This window comes from Orcinus orca, chromosome 13, assembly GCF_937001465.1.
Source record: "Orcinus orca chromosome 13, mOrcOrc1.1, whole genome shotgun sequence".
Classification (NCBI taxonomy): Eukaryota; Metazoa; Chordata; class Mammalia; order Artiodactyla; family Delphinidae; genus Orcinus; species Orcinus orca.
The window spans coordinates 8,455,539-8,470,065 of NC_064571.1; the positions used below are offsets into that span (position 1 = coordinate 8,455,539).

The window sequence follows — 14,527 nt, forward strand, 5'->3', positions numbered from 1 at the left end:
GATAATGAAATGAAATGATAATACAACATATGAAAATTTGAGGGACACAGCTCAAGCAGTCTCAAGAGAGAAATTTATAGCACTAAATCCTGACACAAGAAGAGCTGAAAAGTCCCAGAACAATAATCTAAAGGTCCCACCCGAAGAAACTAGAAAAAGAAGAGCAAAATAAAATCCAAAGTATGCAGAAGTAAATAATAAAGATCAAGGCAGAAATCAATGAAATTAAACAAAGAAAAATAGAGAAAATCAATTAAATTAAAAACTGGTATTTTAATAAGATCAATAAAATTGACAAACCCCTAGCAAGACTGACAAAGATGAAAAGAGAGAAGACATAGGGCTTCCCTGGTGGCACAGTGGTTGAGAATCTGCCTGCTAATGCAGGGGACACGGGTTCGAGCCCTGGTCTGGGAGGATCCCACATGCCGCAGAGCAACCAGGCCCATGAGCCACAACTGCTGAGTCTGCGCTTCTGGAGCCTGTACTCCGCAAAAAGAGAGGCCCGCGCACCGCGATGAAGAGTGGCCCCCGCTTGCCGCAACTGGAGAAAGCCCTCGCACAGAAACGAAGACCCAACACAACAAAAATAAATAAAATAAATTAATTTAAAAAAAAAAGAGAGAGAAGACATGAATTATTGATACCAGGAATGGAACAGGGACTATCACTTAAAACCCTACAGAATCAAAAGAATAATGGAATACTACAAAAAACTCTGCACACATAAATTAAACAACTTAGATGAAATGAATCAATTCCTCAAAAAATGCAAACTACCACAACTCACTCAGTACAAAATAGATCATTTGAATAGTCCTATACCTTATTAAGGAAAGAAATTTGTAATTTAAAAACTTCTAGAAAAAGAAATCCCCAGGCTTGGATAGGTTCCCTGGATAATTCTACTGAACACAGAAAGAATTAAATTCTATACAATATCTTCCAGAATATAGAAGATAAGGGAACATTTCCCAACTCATTTTATGAAGCCAGCATTACCCTGATACCAAAATCTGACAAAGGCAGTATAAAAAAAGAGAAACTACAGACAAATATCCTTCGTGAATATAGATGCAAAACTCCTTAACACAAAATTAGCAAGTAGAATTCAGCAATATATAGTATAAAAAAAATTATACAACATGATGGAGTCATGTTTATTCCAGGATACAAGGCTGGTTCAATATTCAAAAATCAATATAATCAAGCAGATTAACAGGCTAGGGAAGAAAAATCACATGAACCTTTCAACTGACACAGAAAAAGCATTTGACAAAATCTAACACCCATTCATGATAAAAACTCTCAGAAAACTAGAAATATAAGGGACCTTCCTTAACTTGATTTTTTTTTAATCTACCAAAAAACCTAACATCATACTTAATGGTTAAAGACTGAAAGCTTTCTCCTAAGATCTGAAATGAGGTAAGGATGTCTACTCTTACCACTTCTATTCAAACTAATACTGCAAGTTCTAGCCATCACGACAAGACAAGGAAATAAAAGGCATATAGATCAGAAAGGAAGCATAAAAACCTTCCCTATCGGGCTTCCCTGGTGGCGCAGTGGTTGAGAGTCCGCCTGCCGATGCAGGGGACATGGGTTCGTGCCCTGGTCCGGGAAGATCCCACATGCCGCGGAGCGGCTGGGCCCGTGAGCCATGGTCGCTGAGCCTGCGCATCTGGAGCCTGTGCTCCGCAACGGGAGAGGCCACAACAGTGAGAGGCCCGCGTACCGAAAAAAAACAAAAACAAAAAAAAACCTTCCCTATTTGGAGGTGACATGATGGTCTACCTAGAAATCCCAAGGAATCAACAACAACCAAAGAAAACCTCGTAGAATTAATATGTGAGTTCAATAAGGTCACTGGATAAAAGATCAACATTAAAAAATCAACCATATTCCTACATACTAGCAATGAACATGTGGAAACCAAAATCAAAAATACAGTTTAATTTATAATTGCTCAGAAAAATGAAATACGCAGTAAATCTAACAAAACATGTCCAATATTTGTACACTGAAAATTACAAGACAGGTGTTGAAGGAAATCAAAGATGTAAATAAATGAAGAGATACTCCATATTCATGGACTGAAAGACTCAACGTAGTAAAGATGCCAATTCTCCTTAAATTGATATACTGGTTTAATGCAATTCCTATCAAAATCCCAGCAATATTTTTGTAGACAGACATGGTTATTCTAAAATTTATATGGAAAGGCAAAGAAAATAGAGTAGTAGTTAAGACAATTGTGAAAAAAGAATAAAGAGGGAGGAATCAGTCTACCCAATGTCAAGACATTATATAATTATAGTAATCAAGAGTATGGGGTTTGGTGGAGAGACAGACATACAGATAAATAGAACAAAACAGAGGACCCAGAAATAGCCCCATATAAGTACAACCAGCTAATTTTGAACAAAGATAGAAAAGCAATTCAAAAGAGAAAGGATAGTCTTTTCAATAAAAGTTGCTAGAGAAATTGGATATCCATAGTCCCAAAAAATCAACCTTATACAAAAAATTAATTAATCACAGGCTAAATGTAGGGTGTAAAATCATAAAAGTTTCAGGAAGAAAAGGGGGGAGAAAAACTCTGAGACTTAGCAAGATCTATACAAGAAAAAAAATAAATTGGATCTCATCACCTGTGCACTGAGAAACTGTTAAAAGGATGAAAAAAGAAGTTACAGACTAGGAGAATATATCTGTGAAACACGTATGTGACAAAGGACTTCTGTCTAGAATACATAATGAACATTTAAGACACCAATCTAATTAGAAAACAATCAAAAGACATGAAGAAACATTTATTTTGCCAAAGATGATATATAGCAAATAAGCACATGAAAAGGTATTCAACAAAACTAGACATTAGGGAAATACAGATTGAAACCACGGTGAAATATCACTACACAACTGTTAAAACAGCTAAAATTTTTAAATGGTGACAATACCAAATGCTGATATGATGTGGAAAAACTGGATCCCTCATATATTACTGATGTGAATAGTACAACAACTCTGGAAAACAGTTTGACAAGTTTCTTAACAAAACAAAATAAAAACAAAACATATACTTAACATACCACCTAGCAATTGCATTCCTGGGCGTTTATCCCAGAGAAGTGAAAATTTACGTTCACATAAAAACCTGTAAACAATTATTCATAGCAGCTTTACTTGTAATATCCCCAAACTGGAAACAACCTAGACGTCTTTTAATGGGTGACTGGTTAAACAAACAGTGGTACATCCATACCATGGAATACTACTCTGTAATAAAAAGAAACAAACTATTGATACATGCAACAATTTGCACGAACCTCAAAGAAATAATACCAAGTGAAAAAACTGCCAATCCCAAAAGGTCATGTACTATATGATTCCATATATATAAACAGTCTCTAAATGAGACAATTATAGATGTGAAAAACAGACTGGTGGTCGCCAGGAGTTAAGGATTTTGGGAGATAGAGTATCTGTATGCCTATAAAGGGGTACCACAAGGGAGATCTTTGTGGTGATAAACAGTTCTGTATCTTGATTGTGGTGGTGGTTACACAAATCTAAACAGGAAATAAAATTACATAGAATTAGTCACAGACAGTGACTAATTCAATGTCAAATTCCTGGATTTGGTATTATACTATGATTTTATAAGATGTAACCAGTGGGAGAATTGGATGAAGGGTATGTGGGATCTGTTTATATTATCTTTGCAACTTCCTGTGAATATATCATTTCAGAATTTTAAAAATGTCAATCAATCAATCATCCAAAAAAAGAGAAAAAAAATAAAGACAATATCAGATGAACAAAAACTGAGAAAACTCTGTCACCAGCAGACCAGCACTACAAGAAATGCTTAAAAGAAATTCTTTAGGAAAAAACACCAGATGGAATTTCAAATCTTAACAGGAAGGATGAATATTATAAACAGTAAATATGTGGATTTTAAGATGCTATTTTTTCCCACTCAATTTCTTTAAAACACAAATGACTTTTTAAAGCAATAATTATAACACTGGATTGTGAGGTTTATGATATATGTAAAAATAAAATATACTAAAACAATAACACCAAGGACAGGTGTGGGGGATAAGTGGAGCTATACTGTTACAAGAGTCTTACATTTTACATGAAGTAGTGCAAAGCTAACTTTTACCAGACCGTGACAAGTTATGGATATAATCACTAGAGCAACCACTGAAAATGCAATGCAAAAAGGTATACCTTGGGCTTCCCTGGTGGCACAGTGGTTAAGAATCTGCCTGCCAATGCAGGGGACACAGGTTCGAGCCCTTGTCTGGGAGGATCCCACATGCCGTGGAGCAACTAAGCCTGTGCACCACAACTACTGAGCCCGCGCACCACAACTACTGAGGCTGTGTGCCACAACTACTGAAGCCTGCGTGCCTAAAGCCAATGCTCCACAACAAGAGGAGCCACCGCAATGAGAAGCCCGCGCACCACAATGAAGACCCAACACAGCCAAAAATAAAATAAATAAAAATTTAAAAAAAAACTTTATTTTTTAAAAAACGGTATACCTTAAAATCCTATTGCAATTCAAATGGAAAATAAAAATAGAATTAAATGAAATACAAAAATATTCAATGTACCCAAAAGAGGTCAGGAAAGGAGCAACAGAGGGGAAAGAAAGTGATGGGACAAATGGAAAACAAACAGTGAAATGGTAAACCTAAATCTAACTAAGTCAATTACTACATTAAATGTAGAGACCCGAACTACAATTAAAAGACAGATTATGAGACTGGGTTAAAGGGGCACTCTTTAAAGACAGAGAGTACAGATAATTTGTAAGTGAAGAGTCTAAACATATATGCCATGTAAAAATGAAGCACGAGGAAGCTGTAGTGGTTATATTAATATTAGACAAAGTAAATGTCAAAACAAGGACTACCATGTGATATAAAGATGGACATTTCAAAATTATTAAAATTTGCCAATTCATCAGACAGATATGAAAATCTTAAATGTGTATGCATTTAGAGTTTCAAACTACACGAACAAAACTGACAGAACTAAAGGGAGAAATGGACAAATCCACTAGAAAAAAAAAAAACACTGAAGACATAGAACATCTCTACAATACTATCAAGCATCTTGACCTAATTAACCTTTATAGATACCACCTAACAACTGCAGAATACACATTGTTTTCAAGCATGTATGAAATGTGCAGCAAGATACACGTGGGGCCATAAGTTAAATGTCAGTCAATTTCAAAGACTAAGAGATGCTCTCTGACCTCAATAGAAGTGAATTAGAAATCCAACTACAAAAAAGATATCTTTAAAATTCCTAAGATATTTGGAAATTAAACGCATTTCTTAAAAAACATGAATCTAAGAAAAAAGATTATGAATCTAAGAAATCTAAGAATATGAATCTAAGAAAAAGAGGAAATAAATACTTTAAACTCAATAATAATGAAAACACCACCTATCAAGATGTCTGCGATTCAGCCTAAGCAATGCTTAGAGGAATACTTATAACTTTAAATACCTATATGGGAAGAGAAGAAAGATTTAAAATCAATTATCTACGTTTCCACCTTAAAATAGAAAAAGAAATGCAAGTTAAACTCAAAGTAAGTAGAAGGAAATAAATAATAAATATCAAAGCAGATATCAATGAAATAGAAAACAAGGGACAGAAAAAAAAAAAATCAACAAACCCCAAATTTGATTCTTTGAAAAGAGGTATGATATACCCCTAACAAGACTTATCAAGAAAAGTGAGAGAAAACACAAATTATCAATATCAAGAGGGAACATCACTACTGATTCTACAGGTATTTAAAAAATGTTAAGGGAATATTTTGAACAATGTTTTGCCAATATATTAGAAAACATTCATGAAAGGGACAAATTTCTTGAAAAACACAACTTTCCAAAACTGACATGATGAAACAGAAAACCTGAATAGTTCTACGTCAATTACAGAAACTGAATTTCTTATGAAACTTTTCCTATAAACTCCAGGCTCAGATAAGTTTCACTGGTGAGTTCTATCAAACATTTAAAGTTGAAATAGTACTAATCATATACAAACACCACCAGAACATAGAGGAGAAGGGAATATCCAAATCATTTTATGAGGCCAGCATAACCCTGATGCCAAAACCTAACAAGGACATGAAACGAAAATTACGGAGCAATATCCTTCATGATCTTAAATGGAAAACTCCTTGACAAAATATAAAGAATTGCTATTTTGCTAATATTAATGACTGAATTATAATTATTTGAAACATGAGATAAAACTGCTTTCAGTTTGTTTCTTTATAAAGGAATCCCACAGACCCTGACTCTCGCAGACTCCCCCACATCTAAAAGGTATTTAGATGGTACAGGGTCGGCTGTACTAGCCTTTGTGGAAGGATAAATAAGAAGGCACAGCTTGAGCCCTGAAGAGCAAGGCCTTGCCCTTAGGATGGGCCCCCAGATCAGTCTGTAACGCCCACATCCCCTAGATCTTCCTTATTACCAGCATGGAACAAAGCTGTCAAGGGAACTGGTGAAAAATGTGAAAAACACAGTATTAACGGCTGCTCAAAAAATATGTTTAATTGATTAATTAATTGACAAATTCAGAATAAAATCCTAGTAATGAAAATTGCCCTGACTGAAGGACTGTTTCCCTCAGGTGGGGTGTTACTGAAATGTGGGCCAGCACGGTCCCAATGGGTGGGCAATCACACAATGTAAGACACTCAGTATCTCTGGTCCCCAGGCCCTACGTTTCAGTAGCGACTCAAGTCAACATGTCCTTTAAAAAAAAAAACCCTCACACGTTTCCATACTCCCTGTTGGAGGGCGGTACTCCTGGGAGTTGAAAACTAACATTCTAACTAAGACATTTAAGAAAATACTGGACCTTTAACAGGCAGGTCACAACAGGAAAATAGCACGTTCTCCCTGAAACCACACACAGCTATTGTTCTCATCCATAGCCTCCAGAAGGGTTTGCATAGGCCAGGGGGTGAGCAAGACATCTGCGGGGACAAGGGGTAGAACTCCTATGTATTTCTTATTTCATCTTTAGAAGAAGAAAGAATGAAATTAAGCATTATTAATATTTAATATGTGGGTTGATGATTGTACATCTAAATAATATATTGATACATATATTGGGGGTCTGTGCGCAAACCTTTTTTACCCATAAGGATGTGAGATCAAAATAAACTCAGAGACCTGTGCTTTTGAGGGACCTTCAGAACTGATGCGACCTCGTCAAAGGCTAAAGGGCAGCATGCTGGTTGGGTTTTCCAGCCAGTGTTGCTTTGTGAGTATTATACCTTCACAACGTGGAAATCCAATCTGTGACAAAATCTGTTTCAAGGTCAATTTGTTGCTCTTAAGCCCGTGCAGTTGAAGCCATTCCTCAGAAGAGATGAGACTCTGCTTGGCCGAGTCTGTTCTGGCGTGGCTCAGTCCCTCTTGCCACCGCAGCTGCTGCTCAGAGATGGTGGAAGATGAGCCTGGTACCTCCATCTCTGAGCTAGGATCTAAGTCATAGGGACCTCCTGTAAGGGCAATTGTCAACATCAGACTTCCCGAAAACTTGGAAACAATCTAACATCAACCAAGGATTGGTTTAATATAAATTACAGTGCAACCATTCACTGGAATTCTATCAGGTAAAAATTATAATACAAACTGTATATTTGTTGGCAAAGAAAGTGTCTACATGTATGGCTAAAAGGTATCCATAAAACTCAATGTCTACATGTGTATACCCACAGACACTCAGAAAAACATCTAGAAAGATATGTGCCAATTTTTACAGTAGTTTTCTCTGTGTGGTGGAAGCACGTGTAGTCCTTGCCTTTTCTATATTGTTTAAACTTTTACACTACTTAAACATTTCTAAGACAAGATTTACTTTTATAATCAGAAAAATACAAAACTCTTCCATTTTGGAAAATAAACATTCGCTCCTGAACCTTCATGACACATCAGTATTCCAGTTATAATCACACCTGACCTTTCTCTTCCAAGAGGATAAAGAGGATAAAACGCTGAAAGGAAACAAACCTTTTCTCAGGTGGAGTGGCTAACTGGGAGCTAGGGACATGGGGGCAACCAGACAGAGGCTCAGCCCTGATAGAATACAGGGACTCACCTTCCCACGTTTCATTCTCTGGGACTTCACTCGAAAGCTGTACTTAAACGTTCTGGCTCATGTAGCCAAGCTATTCTGAGAAAAACCAGACTCAATGCAATATACAACACACTGAACTGATCCAGACCTGCCTAAACATAGCTGGTGCACACACAGGGAAGGAGGAGCCTGACTGTAATGTAATCTTAACCCACTCATTGCAACTTCAGGCAGGGCCTGATGACTTGGAGAAAGAGTAGAAACCTCTGCTCCCCTCTGTATCTAGAATGTGCAATGCATATAAATGTGTTTCCCTGGAATGTAACATTTTTCAACAATGGAAAAACTCGCTTTTCCCATTTCTAAAACTCTAACCCTATTTTCTGAAAGTATCAGTGTTACAACATGCAAATTCAGTCAAACAGAAATCAATCCGACCCACGCTGGGGAGGTTTTGTGAAAAGAAGTTAGAAGTATTATTATTAGCAAACATTGATTTAACTTTATATATGTTCTGTGTAGTATATACTTTTCCTTACAATAACCTTATGAGGTAGGTAGTACTATTATTCCCATCATACAGATGAGGAAACCAAGACAGAGTGCTTAACTAACTTGCCCAGTTCTCACAGCTGGTGGGGGATGTAGCTGAGATTCTCACCCACTCCAGAGTCTATGTTCTGTGAACTTTACAGTAATGAAACCAACCGCAGCAACTTCCATTTGTTGGCCAGGAACTGAGCTTTTTAAAGACACTACCCACAAATTCTTCATCATGGTATCCGTTACCCACTGCTATCACCCCACTTACCTTTGAGGAATTGGAAGCTTCAAGAATTTAAAGAACTTGTTCAGGACCCATAGCCAGTAAAGCAGAGGCAGAAGTCAAAGCCGTTTCTTAACCTCTCTGCCATGGCGATAAGTGACCTCCAGCCTGGTCCTACGGTACAAGCTTACCGATTCCTTCCAGTAAGACTGCTGTCCATCAGGGCTCCTGGGTCCTCACTGAAGACAGAGCACTAACCTTTATTACCAGAGCTCAGGCTCAATAAACTTCCTGGCTTATCATTTTCAAGTTTTTAAAGATAATGATTTCTATTTTAAGGTTTATGTGAATTTGTATTGTCCATATATGTTGAATTCCTAAGGTACACAAACCCATGCTATTGGTGAAGATCTTTCTACAAGGGCTCAATTTGATGAGAATGTTACAAGAGTATCTTGGAGAGCATCATGTAGGACTGGGAAGATTTAGAATGACAACTCTGTGTAGGTCCATTCTGCCATTTCAGGCAAGCGATTCCTCCTCTCTACATTGGTAATACACCCTAACTCCCAGGTCCACTGCAAGGAACAAATGTGGCAATACATGAGTTATGTGTGGGTGAGCACTTGATGTATTGGTAAGAACTATGTACAAATAAATTCCTTAAAAGTCATTACCCTTTATATTACTGCATGTTTGTGAGCTAATACATGGATGTTTTTAAGCTAAAAAAAAAAACAGTAATTACCCTTTAGTACTTTGTTTCATATACCCACTTTTTCTCCAAGCCTCTTTTTTTTTTTTTTTTTTTCTTTGGTACGCGGACCTCTCACTGTTGTGGCTTCTCCCGTTGTGGGGCACAGGCTCCGGACGCGCAGGCTCAGCGGCCATGGCTCACGGGCCCAGCCGCTCCACGGCATGTGGGATCTTCCCAGACCGGGGCACGAACCCGCGTCCCCTGCATCGGCAGGCGGACTCTCAACCACTGCGCCACCAGGGAAGCCCTCTCAAAGCCTCTTTTTACCCACCATGTCCCCAGAGCTATGAAGTTTGGGCTCCTTCTCCTTTAGAATCACAGAACATGAAAAGAGCAAGGAAGGCAGACTAATAATACGCTTCTACTCTCTTTTTGAGATCTGTCCAACAGAGACTGCCAGCTGAAGAACTTTTAAATTTGGCCAGTGGTTCCTACAGAAACAAGAAAAAGGAAGTCCCAGAATATTTTTCACTATTTCACCATTTCCAGTTAATCTTTCTCCTTCTCAAACACATTCATCCACCTCCTGTAGTCTTCTTACTAGAGGAAGCTACAGGCCCTAGGTTAAAAAGGGAGCACAGCTACATAAACTGTCAAGACTACTAAACTGGATTTGGAACCTTAAAGAAGATCTCAGAAGAGTCATAGCTTTTGTTTTTAAGCCAAAGGGACGTGTTCTCAATTCCAAACAAAAGACAACTGAATCCTCCAGCTAAGGTGTATGCCCCAGTCTCCTTTGCATTCGAATGATTTTTTTTTAAATAAAAGTTGTTTTTTATGTCTGGTTGGCTCTACTGGATCAGAGAACCCACATGAGTCATTCTAATTCAGATCTTGATCCTTCAGGCTTTTTAGCTTGAGAATACCCATTTTGTTGGAAGTGAAATCTTGGAAAGTTGAACTTATCCAGAGAAAACAAAGAAGGAAGGAGAGAAAGGGCACCTCCGACAGAAGGGATCATTTACACAGATGCGATAAGAGCTACTCTGTCAGAGCAAGGAAGCCTTCGAGAGCAAAGTTGTCAAGTAAACTGACAAAGCAACCCTTCCACACAGCCTTCCTGCTTTCCTACATCTAAGCTGCTCTCAGGTCGTTCTCCTGCATGGAATCTTAGCCTTGAAGGCCCATTTCCAACCCTGCTCCTTCGTTAAGACTCTCCAGATCCTCTCACCAACCTTCTGCAGCCTCCCCCTGGGAAAGCCCTAGTTTTTGCTTTGATACTTCACCCATATGGCCTTGGCCACTTCAGGTTTGTCCTCCCTAGATTGAAAGAAGGTTCAATGACTACAGGGACAAACTACATGAATGTCCTCAGCAAAGTGCCTGATATACAGCAGGTACTTTGTACAGGTGTTGAGTTGAATTAAATTGATTGCTCAGAATTACTGAGAATCCTGATCTTCAAACAAGGCAAAGACTCTCAGGGCAGGAAACAGCTGTCTCTTTAAACAGACATTTCCCAGATATTACTATGCTATTATTATTCCTATTATAATTCAGTTTCTTCTTCTGAGGTTATTACAATATAGAGGAACCCAGAAGTTAGAAACAACAAATCCCAGTTGAGCACTTCCCTAAGTTTTAAAAGCTATCCCAAGAGCCAAAGTTTGGGGAAATAGAAAGGGGTTTCCTAAATAGAAAAAGTATAAATGGAAAAAAGAAAAAAACAAATAAAGAAGTGAAAGTCTGAGCTGAAGGCAGGGTCGAGCAGGCAGAATTTGGGGAAAAAATATAAAGTTGATTAAGCTGGCACAGTCCAAAAGGTCCCAACCAAGGTAACTAGGGGCTCCGTGTACAGCCAGCCTGGGGCTGCTAGGGCGTGCCGGTTCTAGGCGGCCAAGAGCTGCCCCAGGGCTGTCCTGGGGTGAGCCCCTGTGGAAGTCCTGACGCCTTAAGAGAGCAGGTCCTATATGGTCAGAGGTTGAGGGACCGTGCATGACTTAATTATGCATTAATTCAGCTTAAATATTTGGAAAACTCTACCTGCTTCACCTTATTACTGCTGGCCTATAGTACAGACAAAACTTTTCTAAGCTGGTTCTCTACCAGAGCGACCGAGCTTTCCCTGGGAGTGAGGAATGGTGCAAAGAGCTCTGAAATAGGAGGGGTCGGTCCCTTGTTTCTGGGTCTGACCCTCGTAGGAATTAGTTAAGTGAGTCAGAGCAAGTCGCTGCGCTTTTCTGGGTCTCTTTCCGCATCTGTAAGCGGGGGCTAGTCCAGCTCGGAAACTGTATGATCCCAAGGTTTCCCTACGCAGCTTGCTGGAAACCTCGGCACCTCAGAGGTTCTGACGTGAGGGGATAGTATCCCACACTTACTAGGCAACCTGTCAGATGAATGACAAGGCGATTCCTGTTCAGCAGCCACCCTCCCATGCTAGGAAGCCGTCTGGCCCGAGAGGACAGGCAAGCCACGCATCCCGTTTGTTGAAAAAGCGGTCGCAGGGTCCGCGCTTGGCGCAATAAGATTCCAGCTTTTCGATATCTCCGTGACCCGAGCGCGACCTGTGGACCACTGCGTCGCCGCGGTTGCTCGGACACCGCCAATCAAGGCGCGGCTTCCCGAGCCGGCCCCCGTGGAGGCGGAGCCAGAGGAGAACGGGTGGGGCTCCCAGGTGGTTCCGCCGTGGGGCGGCGCGGGACTGGGTACCGGGTCCAGCTGAGACAGACGGATTGGAAGGACAGTGTGCTGCGGTTTTGCAAATTTGCAACTGGTGGGGGGGGCGGGGGAGGGCGCTTCAGTTACCAAAATTCCTCATATCTTTGGATATAAGTATTCCTATAGGCATTATTTTCTCTTACTTTATTTGTACCTTAACGAGTAAGCAAAGAGCTCAAAATATGCGTCTGTGATTTTTCAGTCACTCGGAAATAAAATTGTGCTTGTGAAAAGCGTCTTTAAATCCTTAAGAGGAGATCCCACAGGCAAGAATTGTTTTACTATATGTATTGGGATATTAAACTGTGTCTTAGATTTTAAAACTCAAAAAGTGACCAGATTATTTGTAGGCTCAAAGATCTAATAAAACATAGTTAATATTAGAACTGAATAATTCTGTCCTCGACAGAAAAGTCTACTTCATCTACAGGGGTTTACTTTTCCTACATTCTTTTAATGCCTTTATAACTTTAAAAGTACGGAAAGGTTTGATCTCAGATCATAAATCATTATGCAAAGGTAGTAGATTGTGTACCATTGGCCCTGCAAATGATATCTGCCAACCACACCCCCCAAAAACAAACGAAAACTCAGCAGTACTGAAGATTCTGTTCAGAAGGCAAGTAGCACAACGGCCACGCCCACGCCCACGTTTGCCAATGCCACCTTAATCCCTGCTGTCCACACCCTGCCAGACTCATATTTCTGGGTCAGGTGGGTGAGATGGAGCGCACAGCATCCGCTGAGCCAAACCCACTGCCTCATGCTGTCACACCAGGCGGTCCTGTCTCCACCTTCACCCCATGCCTTCTCCCTTCCCTGGGACACTTGCCAATTATATGCAAGTCACTGCAGATGACTCTATGCTTCTGTCATTTACATTTATGTGCCTATAAGCATAAATTCTTAGGAAATGTTAAATATTAATTATTTAAACTGTAGACAGATAAGTGAGCAGAAGTTTAGGCCGTTTTGAAGTATTGCAAAGCTGACATGGACTTCAGTTCAGCCAGCCACAGGATGGTTCACCTCATTTTTGTTTGCTGGTCTGGCATAAGAATACCTTTAGCACAGTTGTGATATGCCATTGGACTGAACTGTCACACGTTTGTTTTGAATTTACATTTTACAGATATTTTGTATCCTACCATCAAACTCAGTAATTGGCATTTATTATTTCACTCCCATCCTTCAAGTAATGTCTAACCTGAGTTTAACATTCAGGGCCCGTATTGTACTTTCAGCCTCTTTGTCCACAACTCAAACCCTCCAGCAGGAAGACTAACCTGGTCCCTGCCTTTGACCACACGTGCCTTTACTCCAACACCCCCTTCACCTGGATCACCACAACTTGGGAGCCACAGACCTGCCCAGGGCCTACAGGGCGAGCTCAAGCTCCTCTGTCTTCACTTGACCCTTGGGGACACAACAGCCCCAATCATTTCTTTCCACCTGTCCAGACTCAGAGCATCAGTTGTCAGTGCCACACACCTGGCACTGCCTCCTGCCTTGTGACAGCCCTTACATTGTTATTTGACCTTTGTGCTGGTTACTTTTCAGGTTGAATGATTTTTCCTTTTCCTTAAACAAGCCCATCACTGGCACTGCTGGGCTTATGATCATGATTAGAATCTCGGTGGGTGAGGGGCAAGGATGATGATAAATGAAAAAAAGGAGGAAAAGCAATTTTCCTGAGCCCATCACAAAAACTGGAACCAGAGAAAAATTAAAATGTTAATTCAAGAGAATTGTATGTATGTATGAGAAAGAGTCTGAGAGAGAATTAATGCTACACAGTAGCATTCCTAAATAGAAAGGAGGAAGTGGGGAGTGAAGCACCTCGATCAGGCAGCCGTTGCTCTTGAACCTTGGTTGGCACTGTTGGTCCAGGGAGTTTGGCTACCTAGGGGCTGCCTGAGATAGCTGGGGTGGGCAAAGTCCAAACAGACATTTGTATATATTGTGATATTCTTCAATTCACTGTTCTTTGTTTGAGGAGTGAATGTAGGCTTGCGGCTCTCAACCTAACATCTTCCATGAGGAACAGGGCTTTTAAGGATAACTCTTCTGCCCTTGACAATTACTATGTTCACTGTTACTCGACATTTAAAAATAATAGCTAGAATTTCTTGAATGCCAGACAATGCTCTAAGCACTTTAAATATATCACTTCATTCAATCCTCACAAAAACTCCAGGAGGGAAATA

General features: G+C 39.8%; 1 protein-coding gene across 1 annotated transcript in view; it reads right to left on the minus strand.

Moving 5' to 3' along the window:
- Positions 1-12,168, minus strand: part of VWA3B (von Willebrand factor A domain containing 3B) — a 214,155-nt gene extending 201,987 nt beyond the window's left edge. Inside the window, exons 1-2 of the mRNA XM_049696472.1 lie at positions 11,981-12,168; positions 7,334-7,561 (exon numbers count right to left, since the gene is read on the minus strand). Coding sequence (XP_049552429.1) covers positions 7,334-7,529 — 196 coding nt within the window. The 5' untranslated portion in view covers positions 7,530-7,561; positions 11,981-12,168. The remainder of the gene's footprint in view (positions 1-7,333; positions 7,562-11,980) is intronic.
- Positions 12,169-14,527: the final 2,359 nt, after the last annotated feature.